Below are 12520 nucleotides of genomic sequence, written 5' to 3' on the forward strand. Positions count from 1 at the left end.
TGATCGCCTCCGAGGACGTGAACGGCTCGTCAATGTGCTTGTCCGAGTTGCTGATCTGCTTGGCAGGCGAGAGAGCGGTCGGGTCAAGCACCCGCACCTCGACATTCATGCGGCCAGCCGCCTCGATGAACATGCGTCGAGCTGGCCTCCGCCAAGGATACCGATAACCTGCTTGTCCATTATGAAAAAGTTTCAAGGGGAAGGTGAGTGTGGGGGGGGAATAGCGCTTTTCGAGCAACGATGGTTTTCTCGGAAAAGAAAAGGTTGCAGTTCCTGGCGATTGCCAGCAATGGTCCCAACCGCGGTTGCGGATTAGGTTGTGATTATGCCGAGATAACGTGAAAGTCGCAGATTAGTAGATCCAGGCGATTAGCTCACTAATCCAAGATGTGCATGGACAGCCGTGCTTTACCAGGCACGGGTCTGGACTGTCGGAGGCCGAGAGTTGCAGCTCTCCAGCAATGATGCTACTCTTACGCCATGTTCCTGCAGGACCATGTCTGGGTGCCTTTGGAGCTTGCCCAGATCAGTGAACTATGGAATATGACCTATCTCTTCTGTGTTTCTCCAGCTATCTTTGCTATTATTCTTATGATCCTATATCCAGTACCATGGCATAGTCCAACTTTCAGATCCAAACCAGATATATACGTGCTCTCACATCTTCGCATGGTAATGCTAGCACTACAGCACCAGGATACCATACCTTCTCGGTAGCGATCCCGCTCTTGTCGGCAAAAGTTCCATCCTAGTATACAAAATCGTATTTTATTCAGTGCTGGGCTTTTACATTATATTCACAGTGGTGACCTTCTCGCTGTACATCTGGAGAGCAAGGCGATCACAAGAGCGCTCGTTAAGGGAGCGGTCAGTGTTTCTGCTCACGTTGCAGGTGGTTGGTGGGTTCATATTCGGCTGTTGCACCCTATGCCATAACGCTATACCACTATTCCCGTGCTTTCTCGACTTTTGGCTATTGTACACTGGATACAATATCTGGCTATATGCATTTGGGCTTCGCGCTTTGCGGTTTTACATTCAGGCGCGCTCACATACTGCGATTGGGCACGAGGTACGGGATAACCCTATTCGGCCAGGCAATTTACACCAGTATCTGGACCGGTTGCGTGAGATAGGCGGGCAGAGATATTTACAGTCGTCCTACAACCTCAACAAGTCACAGCCAACAATCAGTCCGACAGATGGACAGCGCAAACACTCTCTCGCAATGTCGCTTCAAAGCGTTCACAACCTGCATAGGCATCGGCCATCAGTCCCTGATACAGTTGACACAAATAATTCGACCAGCCTAGCCGCTATTGTCATCGAGCCTGCGGAAATCGAACAGAGGAGCAGCAGTCATGGATCTCACAGTGGGCGTGTATCGATATCTTCTCGACTCTGCTGTAACAGCAAAGAGTTATCCCTTCGACAGAAGAATGCTAACCGAAGTCGCGTTTTAACCGTGCTAGCCCGTGCATCATGTCAAACCGAGTAGTGGGGAAAAATACTCCTGATATTATTGGTGCTTCTGGCGATTGGTCTCTTGTTCGGAAATATCTTTTCGCCTTTTACTGACTATCCGTCCGATGCACTACAATTGCGTTAGAGCATGGGTGATGTTGCCTTTAGCCATCTTTTCTGGCATTTACTACTTCATTGCTTGCCCTATTCTCCTTGCGCTTATCTGGCGATACCACGATGCATATGGAATTAGAAACTCCCTTATCATCTGCGTTGTGACTGGGATGTTACAATATCCTATTGTCATTGTCTGGGAATTTGCGATTCAGCCGATCAACCACTACATCACCCCCTTTATTCTTCACATGGGCTCAGATGTTTATCATCTACATACAGTCGATTGTCGTACCACTGGTTGAGTCGTTTTATATTGCCTACCGAGAACGCAGGAGGTCGAGCATGAATGACGCAGACCAGTTTATTGACGAGTTCCGACGTCCAAGCCGGCTGCCCATCACGGCTAGACGGCAATCGGGAACAACCAGAGAGGGTTTTTTATGCAGCTCTACAGGATCCCGGAAGAGCACGAGAGACTCAAACAGTTTGCAGTGGCGTTGTTTTTGCAGCGAGCTGATGTCCTTCCTCGACGCTTACGCGGCACTCAAAGCCAACATCCATCTTGACCTCAAAACCCATTCAACGCCCGAGCAGAACACGAACTTTGAGGCCGATATCTGGCTCGGTTATATCGTCGTTTGATACCCTGCAGCCTCCGACGACGACTCCAAATCTACATGTCACGTGTTCTATATCAGGAACTGGTCGCAGCCATGCATCCCAAGATGTTGTTGCTCCATTTTTGTTCGACGACACACGGAGATCGGAATCGCCCGAATCAAGGCTGACCAGGCCGTCATCGTTTGGGATTGGACTTACTGATATTACTACTGGCATCGTGCAAACCATGGCCAAGGGCATTTCCGCGACTAGTCATTGACGACTCGACCACCATTTCTGAGAGAATCCGCCGAGCCTGTTTCTGCCATTCTGACCACATTCATACTTCCCGAATCATCGCTGGCGATAAACACGTCTAGCCAAGTCATCAGAGTTGCACAGGACTACTTGGATGGGGGCACAATCACGATGAGCTGCTTTGACAAGCTGAAGGATGACGTTCTTGATATGCTCTACTCAAACGTGTATCTCCGCTACAAAAATAAATGACCTGAAGTAGCTTTAAACTAAAAATTTCTCAATGAATGATCATGTAGATGTATGCATTTTATCCTTCGATGGAAGAGGCAGACCATACCAGCAACCACAAACCACATTTATGTGGTTCCATGTTCCACAATCGCTTTATACAATTTTTTTCTGAAGGAACTCGAAATCGTGATCGGATCAGTCGAACAACTGGTCGTTTGGAAATCACATGGAATGCGTCCGATTGGCTCAGTTGGCAGAGCGTGAGTCTCATAATCTCAAGGTCGTGAGTTCGAGCCTCACATCGGGCAGTGTCTTTTGCTCCTGCGGGGCTTCTCTTTTTGGATATACAGGCGCTTTTTTGCACGCTGGGCGAGGCAATGTCAGTCGAATCAGGTGGTGGCAAGCCGGGCGCCAGCAAGAGCCCCGCTACAGCCTACACTATGGAGGTAACGTCTAGCCCTTGATGAGCTGCACAAACGGCCGCATTGAAAATACCTCCGTGCAACTTGTCTATTTTCTTTTCTCTCTTTTCTTCAGTATTAAATATCACCTTTAAAACCTCCTACATATCTAACTAACACAACACCATTTTTTTTTTTGACTTTTTTTAGTATATTCAATGGTTGGTGTTTGGCTTATCCGCGTCCCCTTGCAGTCTACGTGTCACAGATGCCATACCAGCTTCACTGTCCGCTGCTACAACTGCAGATCAAAAACGCTAAATTCTGCCTTTTCCAATTGCTCTAGCTAGCCTTTAACAGGAACTGCTGTCAGTAGCGCTGGGACCCTTTCCTTTGGATTATTCGGTGTATTCAGCTCAGTCACACCACACAGTCTCGTATACCCTCTGGTAGTCAACTCAAAAACACCCATCAATCGATCTACAAATATCGATCGGTAAGCAGATAGCTGCCACCAATCGCTCAGCGATCTCGGCCCCTTACCCTCTGTAGGAGAGCGACTGATGCCTTCCAGGTGCGGCGTGTTTCCAGGCTGATCCTTCCTATCAGTATCATCATCAGCAATGCGCATCAAAATACCAAGCCCAAGTAATTCATGCCTTTGCCGCTGGCCATTGGATTCACTGCCATGCTGCTGACGCCCATAGGGTCGTACCCGCTGTTCTATACCTACCTACCAGCAATTGCTGTCAGAAAAGATGAGCGGATGGGGACGGGGAAGCAGGTGGTATTGAGGTGTGACCAAGTCAGCTTGATAATAAGGCGCGTGCAGCACAGATGACAGGCCAAATTATTTCTATTTCTGAAGGGGGCAAGAGGGGTGTGGATTTGCAACAGAAGCACAGCGGACTGAATATGCAGCATAGCGGATGACGTGTAGGTTCTCGTCACTATAGAGGTTGGCTGGTTTGATACCATGGAGCTTTTTATAGCCAAATGTAAGAGACGAGATAAAGGTGTGTTATTGTGTGTTTTGGCGGTACGCAAGGCTACATGTCCAATCTAACTAAGCCTAAGGTTATCGTTCACAACGAGAAGAGAAACTGGGTGCTAACCAATCACGATATGTGGTGTATCAAGCCCAATCGTAGTGGCCGTAGGTGTCCTGGTGGCTGTCCTTTTCACTTGCGCTCTCCGACGACCAGTTGCAGTCGTTGCAGCGCCACACAGAGCGCACATACAGGCGGAGTTTCGTCTTGAGGGATTGCCATATCACGAATATTCCTTGCAAATGCCTGTATAGAACAGAAAACCCAGTATAGATAACTGTTGGGTAGAGTGAAATGAGGGAATAAGTTAGCAAAAGAGTGTCGGGGTTGAAATAGCCGTGGAAAGAAGGAAGCTTGGGGCAATTTAAGGCTTTTCGCTAGCGGAGGTCAACCAAAAACAATACTATGCGCTAGTTGACAAGACGGGAGGAGCAGGGGGAAGAAGAATTCGAGAGGTCAGGACATGAGCTATTTGAGGGGGTTTTTTGGGGAGGGTAGGTGACGGGGGAATTGCACATGCATCTGGTGAACATCTAACCTGCTTTGTCACTGAGGGCCAGTGCAGCAATGTCAGACAAGGATGTCAGAGAAATGATAGGGGGGGATATTGAGGCACATGCGAAAATCAAAGCGCCTAATGTGCTCAGAACCATGGTTGCACAGGAACGGGAGGGAGGGAGGGATGCACATTGCACGAGTCTGCATACTTCCTAGTGTTCTTTTTTTTTCTACAAATACTTGTTCGCATAAACTGGTTTCCTGTGATTCGCAGATTGCACAATTTTATTTCCCAGCGCTATATCCTGAAACCCACACCCGCATGTTGTCTTATGTCCTAGTAGGAACCTGTGGCTGGGTATACATGTATACCACAGCACACGGGGAAGGCATCTTTATTCATGTGTTGCGGTGGCAGGCATTGTGCCAAAATGTTCATGCCATCCCCGTTTATAGCAGAGGAAAAACTGAACAGATTCTCATGGCTGTCACACTTACATCTAGCTTGGGGAGGCGAAATAGGCCGGCCAAACCTTGTTCCTTCGCCTGAACACGAATAGGAGGCGGAAATGGTGGGAGGCCACCACATATGCAAGACATGCCGCTTGCATTAACCAGATGACAAGGGATTAACCACTTTAAGCATCCTCTTTTGCGCCATGCATATGGGCAATGAGAGGTGAGGGATACTGGCCTGTTTTTTTCTCCCTCAGTACGCAGGAAACTCCCGACCCAGTAAAAAGCTAATTTATTCAGTTGATATTTTGCTTAGGGTGTAGGGGGCCTGGGGGTTTTCTCGAGTTCCTGGTCGACCAGGTCGGCAAAGGACATCTTGTTTGGCGGCATGGCGCTGGTGGACATGCCAATGCCGACGCTGCTGGCCACCATCGAGGGGACCATGGCAGCAGCCAATACATTTTTGGTCGGCTGATCGCTGCCACGGCGTCCATGCTGCTTCCGCGGCTCTCGCGCCAGCCGGGGGCTAGTAGCAGAATCAACCTCGGCGCTGGCCTGATTCACTGCAGAGTCAGGTGGCGTGGGCTGCACAGCATGTCTGGAGCGGCCTGGGGTGCGGCCTGGGGTGCGGGCAGTGTCGCGGGGCTTCTGGAAGCGCTTGGACAGCTCAGAGCCGAACTTGAACACTGAGGTCTTTTGCATGCCCTTGGAATCGGCCAGGGGGCTGTACTGGTCGTACTCGTCGTCCGAGCCCTTGCCGTGGCGCTGGTTGCCATTGTCGCCAATCAGCTTGCTCTGGACAGTTTGCGCTGGCGGCTGCCACTCAAGATTGGCGGGGGTCTTGTAGATGTCTTGAGGAATGAACGGCATCATCCACCAGATAAGCTGGTCGGGAACCAGTCGCAGCACTAGGCCGACAGGCAGCGCAACGAATCCGCCGACAATTGAAAAGGCCCAGTACTTTGCGCTAAGCGCAGTGGTCTGGAAGGCGGCGCCACCCCACTGGATGATGATGACCTGGCCGACGACGGATATGAGCACAATGGACAAAAAGAACATGTTCTTTTGCATGCCCTTGAAACAATTGACCTCATTGTGCAGCACACGGCAGTTGAACTCGTTGAAGATTTGCATCCAGGCAAACGTGTTGAAGACCAGAGTGCGCAGAACCAGCATGTCGTAGCTGCTTTCGACAGTGTGCAGGTGGAAGATGTCGTCGGCGGCATATAGAGTCAGGAAGCACACAACGACCTGGAAGATGGACTGGCCAATGATGTTCTTCCACATGGTGAAGGTAATCAAGGGCGAGCCCTGTTTCTCGGGGTACCGGTCCAGCAGCTCCTCGCTGGGCGGGTCGGTGGCCAGGGCAAGGGCGGCAAAGGTGTCCATGATCAGATTGATCCACAGCAGCTGGACAGCAGTGAAGACCGACTTTTGCTCCTTGTCGACAATGGACGACACAAAGGCAATGAGCACGGCAGTGACGTTGACGGTGATTTGGAACTGCAGGAACTTTTGACCGAGTCGTTGACAGCACGGCCCACATGCAGGCGCGCACAATGGACTTGAAGTTGTCATCCATGACAACGATTGACGAGGCCTCCTTGGCAACCTCTGTTCCGGCAATGCCCATCGAGAAGCCGACATTCGCAGCCTTCAGGGCAGGGCCGTCGTTGGTTCCGTCGCCAGTGACCGAGACCACCTCGCCGTGTGTGCGCAGCCACTCGACCAGCATGCGCTTATCCTCGGGCGACGAGCGCGCCAGAACCTGTAGGCGCGGAACAATGACGTCCATCTGCTCGGGGCTCAGACGGCGGAATTTGGGGCCCTCCAGGACGATTCCGCCCATGCCCGGCGTGTAAATGCCGCATTGCGTGGCGATGGCACGGGCAGTCAGCACGTTGTCGCCGGTAACCATGCGGACGATAATGCCGGCGTTCTGGCAGCGCCTGACGGCATCAGTGACCCCGTCGCGCAATGGGTCCTCAATGGCGAAGATGCCCAGGCAGACCAGACCGGCCGAGTCGCGCAGCTCGCTGTCGTTTTCCATTTGCACCAGCCGGGCCTCGTCAAAGCTCTCAAAGTCGCGGTAGGCCACGCCGATGGTGCGCAGGGCGCGCGACGCGTAGTGGGCAACGGTGCGGCGGAGGTCGCGCAGAGTCTCGTCGTCCAGAGGCAGCGCCGGGATCGCCGGGTTATGGGCAAAGTCCGGCGGGAAGTTCAGGGCATATGCGTCGTCGTTGACGTCGGTGGTGTCCGAGCCGATGTTCTGCGAGCCCGTGTAGTGGGCAGATAGCAGGTACGACGAGTCGCCGGTGGCCAGCGCGGGCATGTTCGGGCTGCTCGAATCGTCGTCTTCGGTAGCGTCGACGCGCAGAAGCGGGACCGGCTCGCCGGCCGGCCCGCGCACCTCAAGATTGTCCTCGTCGCTGTCGTTCTCGAGGTTGATTTGCGGGATGCTGGGCATGGCAACAGAGGCGAAGGCGGGGGCGTCCTCATCATCGCCGCTGTAGTTGCTCATCGAGGGGTTCGAGCTGGCCTGCTGGTTCATGATTTCCTCACGGTCCTGCCTCTGGAAGGCGCCGTCAACATCAACCACCCAGCGGCAGTTCTCCAGCACCATCTCGGGAGCACCCTTGACGTACAGGCGCCAGATGGACTTGCCGTCCTCGCGACGGCGGATCTTGACAAGCGTGCTCATGGACTTGCGCTCGGAGCTGAACGGCCACACCTGCACGCTGCGCTCAACATCGTCCTCCCGCAGCTGCGTGTAGCTGGGGGCACCCAGAATCTCGGACCACGACAGCATGGCGGTCTCGGTCTTTGACCCGGTGAACTTGTCGGCGCTAGAAACCTGCGCATTGGCCTCGCTGCTCTCCTCGTTGCTAGCCAGCGCTCCCTTTTTGCCAGTGCGGCCAAGGATGCGCCGCCACAGGGGGGACTTGGCGTTGCTGGCAGCAACATGGGAGGCTGGGGCGGACGAGGAGTCGTCGGCTGGAATGAAGGCAGTCGAGCAGACGGCGATTGCGTCGTGGCAGAGGCTCATGATCGCATGCGGAGCCTCCTCGGCCAGCTCGGCAGTGGGGATGATCAGGTCCTCGTCGTCACTGAAGTCGCTGAGGTCCGAGATGCCCGAGACACTGGGCGAGGCATCCGACAATGGCGTCATGGCGCTTGATGACGAGAACCCCGACGAGCCCATGCGGCCCAGACGGCGGCGCTGGTGGCGCTGGCGACGGTCGCGCAGGCGGCGCTGGCGGCGGGTCTCGGTTTCAAGCAGTGTGGGAAGCACGGCCTTGTCGGGAGCAACCGCACGGCCAGTCATGTCGGTGACCAGCCCGTCCGAGGGCGGCTGTCTGGCGCGACGGCGCTGCATGGCCGAGGTGCCCGGCGGGTACGAGCTGAACTGGTACTGGTCGCCGATGCAGCCCGAGACGACAGTCATGCGGTTTTGCGTCAATGTGCCGGTTTTGTCGGAGCAGATGGTGGTGGCATTGCCCATGGTCTCGCAGGAGGCAAGCACGCGCACCAGGCAGTTGTCCTTGAGCATGCGGGTGGTCGCCACAGCCAGCGATAGCGTCACGGCCAGCGGCAGGCCCTCGGGCACCGCCACCACGATGATGGTGACGGCAGTAATGACGATGCGCACAACGTTGTCGACGACCTTGGTGGCCTCATGCGACACCTCATGGCGACCGAACTGCACAAAGTACTTGATGATAAGCACGATGAACATCAGCAGACCGGCGGCGCCGCCCAGCTTGGCAATGAGCTCGGCCAGATCGTTGAGCTTGGCCTGCAACGGCGTGGGCTCGTTCTCCTTGCGCAGCGACATCAGCGTGCGGCCGTAGAATGACTTTTCGCCCACCCCCACAATCACGCAGCGCCCGACGCCCTCCAGCACGCGGCTGCCCGAGATCAAAAACGGGTCGGCGTTCTTGCTGGACGCCTTGGGCTTTGGCTTCTCGGGGGCAGGCGCACCGCTGGCGACCGTGGCCTTGTGGGTCAGGTCGTTTTCGCCATCGGTCGACTCGTCGGCATCTACGCCCGACTGGCCCTCGGTCTCGATCTCCATGCTCTCGCCCTTGCTGCGCAGGGCTGCCGACCGCTGGTCGCGGCGCTTGGCGCGCAGCTCCGTCCGCCTTCTCTGGCGCTCCTTGCGCCTATCGGCGTTGGCCTGGTCGGCCTCCTCCAGACAGCGCTTCCTTAGCGCATCGCTCTCGCCCGTGACTGAGCTCTCGTCGCACTTGAGATTGGATGCCGATACGACGACTCCGTCGGCGCACAGAATGTCTCCGGGCTCAATGTGCAGAATGTCGCCGACCATGATGCAGTTGGTCGAGACCAGGCGCTCCTGTGCGCCGCGTGTCACCCGCACCCGCCGGTCGTTCTTTTTGGCGTTGAGGCGGCGGAACTGCTTTCTCCTTCTGGAAGTCGTTTATCGACGCCACCAGTGTCACCACCGAAATCGCCACAATAATTGCAAACCCCTCAACCCAGTGCACGTCTTCCGCTGTCCTCCGGGTCCGGGTTCGGTCTGACGTCTTGGTAGATGCCGATGCCCAGGGACACGATCGCCGCGACCACCAGAAGAATCAGCATTTTGTCGTGCAGCGCATCCCACACCAGGCCCAGGAACGACCGCGACTTGACCGGCGGCAGAATGTTGACCCGAATTTCGCCACTCGCTCATAGTACAATTTCATGTCGCTTTCGAATTCGCCCAGCCACGTCAGTGACTCGTCGTCTGCTCCCGCGCCAGCTCGTTGGCAATTTCCGCCGCCCGCGTTGGCGTCTTTTCCAGTGCGCTGAGTGACTCGCCGGGGCGCAACGGGACGATGCCGGTTTCAGAGTCGACGTTGAGCTGCTGCAGGAGCGCTGCGGTGCCGCCCAGTTTCCGGAACCCTCCAGGTCCTTGTCCGCTACCAGCTCGGCCAGCCGGTCGGGGCTTAGGCTGCCGTCAACGTCCACTGAGTGCCCGTCGCTTGTGCTGATTTTATCGCTGCTTTGTGACGGAGTTGCAGCGACCGACTCCGTGACTGCTGGTTTTCCATTTGCGCTCATAGCTTGTGTTTATCAGCTATTTGATTGGTAGTTGTCGATCCTTTTAGTGTGCGCTTTGGTTCCTGCTGCATGACTTTTTTTTTCCGTGCTGTTTGCTAGTGCCACAAGGCCGAGTCACTACTTACATGTATCAAAAGGAAAAAGGGGGAGCCGGACTACTAGCAGATGCTAAAGTAAGCGGTTTCCAGCAGTCTGGATAGCTTATAGATAGAAGAACGGGGCGTGTATGTGTAGCGCTTAAAAGTGCAGGGAATCGATTAACAAATGCACGACGCTTGCTGGTACAGTAGACGTATTTGATAACACAGCAAGTATATAAAAAATAGGAGGGATTAAAAAGGCAAAAAGGTAAGAGTTAAATACAAAAACGGGTGCTTGGCAGGACAAAGAGGCAGTAGTAGTGCTATGGCGATTTAAATAATCTCATCATCCCGGACGCCCAGGAAAAAAAGACCGCCTGGCTGCCAGAGGCGGTTGGCCGCTAGCAAAGCCAACTTGAGGGTACATCCAAAACAACCAGTGAGAAAACGAGGAGCCAAAATGAGCAGAAGAAAGGAACGATCTAGTCCCGAACCTTCTACCAAAGAAGTTCTCCTCAGAAACAGGTACCATCAAACGCCGCTAATGTTGACACAAGCGAGCCCGCTAATCACATACTGGAGCTCTGGAATGTGATCTTGCCCCAACAGCATAGTTCTCAACTCATGTGGGCAAAAGAGAAATTAAAAGAACCTCGCCAGCCAAAGAGAAGCTGGCATACTTGTCACTGTGACTCCCCCGATGTTCCCAGTCTTCCAGCACAGGCTGCGCATATATTATGAGGGCCGAGAGGCACCATAGGTTACCAGAACGTTTTCCAACATCGCTTTCCACACACCTGAAACAAGGGGCCGATGCACGCAAAAACACGCAGAGGAACACGCGACGTCCAGGGAGCCTTCTTTGACAAGCGCGAATGTTCCACGAACAGAGGATCGTCCGCAGAGAACCATGAAGGGCGTGCGGTTGAATAGAACATAGCTGGCGTGAGTAGGCGGATGTGTCCTCAGTTGACATGTGTTGCAATTGACGCGATTGTTGGGGTTGGCCAATGCAAGGGTGCAGTGATCAGATCTCGGAATTTGGATTTTATCACCGAGGGAAAACCAATATCCGTTCCATGCGCTTAGGCTTTTTGCGGGGTATCTAGCTGGTCCCGAGCCCCGATATATGCATTGCTAGCCGATGATGCAATAGTAGAAGCAGCGCTTATGCTAACACTGATAAGTAGGACGCTGGTGGTGCTGATGTCAGCGCCTGATACCACTACTGCCACGTTCTAGATGGTCATATAGCCAAATACTCGTTACACACGAGTGCGAGGAGAGCTGCGGCCACAGCACTATAAAGGGTCTCAGGAATCGCCCTCTTTGCTCCAGCCCAGCACTCATCTTTGCTTTCCCACTACCATCCATCTCCGAGAATTCAAACAATGTCTGCTTTTGCCACCAAAGGATTCAACGCCAACCGCTACCTGAGCCTTCGCCCGACGTACAACAGCAATCTATTGCCTGGCTGAAAACTACCACGCGGGCCAAGGCCAGGGCGGCCGAATTGCCTGCGGCCAGGAATCTTCACCACCGATCTGGCGCGCGAATTCGACAGCGTCATTGGCGTCGATCTGTCCCCGAGCATGATTGCGTCGGCCCAGGAGAGCGCTCACGCGCGCGACATCACCAATGTCGAGTACAAGGTCGGCACCGGTGAATCGCTCCCGATCGAGAGCAACTCAGTCACCTGCTAACGGTCATGGAGGGCGTGCACTGGTTCAAATTCGACACATTCCTGGACGAGGCTCTGCGTGTGCTGAAGCCCGGCGGCACCATGGCCCTGGTCGGGTACAAATACCCAGAGGTGGTTGGCGACACGACGCGCAGTTTCGTCAACAGGCTGGCGTTCGACGAGCAGTATCTGCTAAAGTACTGGGACGATGGATATAAGCTTGTCGAGGGCGGGTACCAGCCTCTGGTTGCGCCTGTCATGGCCTCTGCATTTGAAAATGTCCGGTATGTTGGATACCCAGAGGTCTGGAAGCAGCGCATCCCGGAGATCGAGGTACTGCCAGAAGCGTGGATTGACCAGCGCCAGTCCACATTGGAGGAGCTCGCCGGCTACTTCAAAACATGGTCGGTACAAGGCATGGATGACGATCACCGGGCGAGCCAGATGTCGTCGACAAGTACTTTGAACAGCACATGGAATCATGAACAAGACCCTGACCGACACCGTCGCCATCGACTACCCGCAGTTTGCGATCGTTGCACGCAAACCGCTTTAGACAAAAAAAGAGGAACCCTAGATTTCTATTGCAATAGTATTACAGATCAAACTAGACAAATG

The 12520-nt window shown here is 54.2% G+C and overlaps 3 protein-coding genes and 1 non-coding gene across 4 annotated transcripts; 3 read left to right on the forward strand and 1 right to left on the reverse strand.

Moving 5' to 3' along the window:
• The first annotated feature begins 1510 nt into the window (after positions 1 to 1510).
• Positions 1511 to 2073, forward strand: DL89DRAFT_96608 (uncharacterized protein). The gene has a single exon (XM_040892298.1). It carries the CDS (start codon positions 1590 to 1592, stop codon positions 1881 to 1883), a length of 294 nt encoding a protein of 97 aa, XP_040738913.1. The 5' UTR covers positions 1511 to 1589; the 3' UTR covers positions 1884 to 2073.
• An 835-nt stretch (positions 2074 to 2908) lies between these two features.
• Positions 2909 to 2981, forward strand: DL89DRAFT_t234. The gene has a single exon. It is a non-coding gene; the product is annotated as a tRNA-Met (tRNA).
• A 2408-nt stretch (positions 2982 to 5389) lies between these two features.
• DL89DRAFT_298528 (calcium-translocating P-type ATPase) lies at positions 5390 to 10141 on the reverse strand (the record flags this gene model as incomplete). Its single annotated transcript, XM_040890794.1, has 6 exons — positions 5390 to 6580; positions 6615 to 9494; positions 9529 to 9567; positions 9620 to 9765; positions 9818 to 9955; positions 9982 to 10141. 6 exons carry the CDS (start codon positions 10139 to 10141, stop codon positions 5390 to 5392), a joined length of 4554 nt encoding a protein of 1517 aa, XP_040738914.1.
• Positions 10142 to 11612: 1471 nt separating this feature from the next.
• Positions 11613 to 12458, forward strand: DL89DRAFT_298529 (S-adenosyl-L-methionine-dependent methyltransferase; the record flags this gene model as incomplete). Its single annotated transcript, XM_040890795.1, has 4 exons — positions 11613 to 11671; positions 11720 to 11912; positions 11936 to 12310; positions 12393 to 12458. The coding sequence occupies 4 exons, from the start codon at positions 11613 to 11615 to the stop codon at positions 12456 to 12458; spliced, it is 693 nt and encodes a 230-aa protein (XP_040738915.1).
• Between the last annotated feature and the right edge of the window lie 62 nt (positions 12459 to 12520).

The sequence above is a fragment of the Linderina pennispora genome, assembly GCF_002104995.1.
Source record: "Linderina pennispora strain ATCC 12442 chromosome Unknown DL89scaffold_219, whole genome shotgun sequence".
Lineage (NCBI taxonomy): Eukaryota > Fungi > Kickxellomycota > Kickxellomycetes > Kickxellales > Kickxellaceae > Linderina > Linderina pennispora.

Coding starts and splice junctions, on each gene's coding strand:
- DL89DRAFT_96608 (XM_040892298.1), top strand. CDS start 1,590: ATGCACTACAATTGCGTTAGAGCATGGGTGATGTTGCCTTTAGCCATC.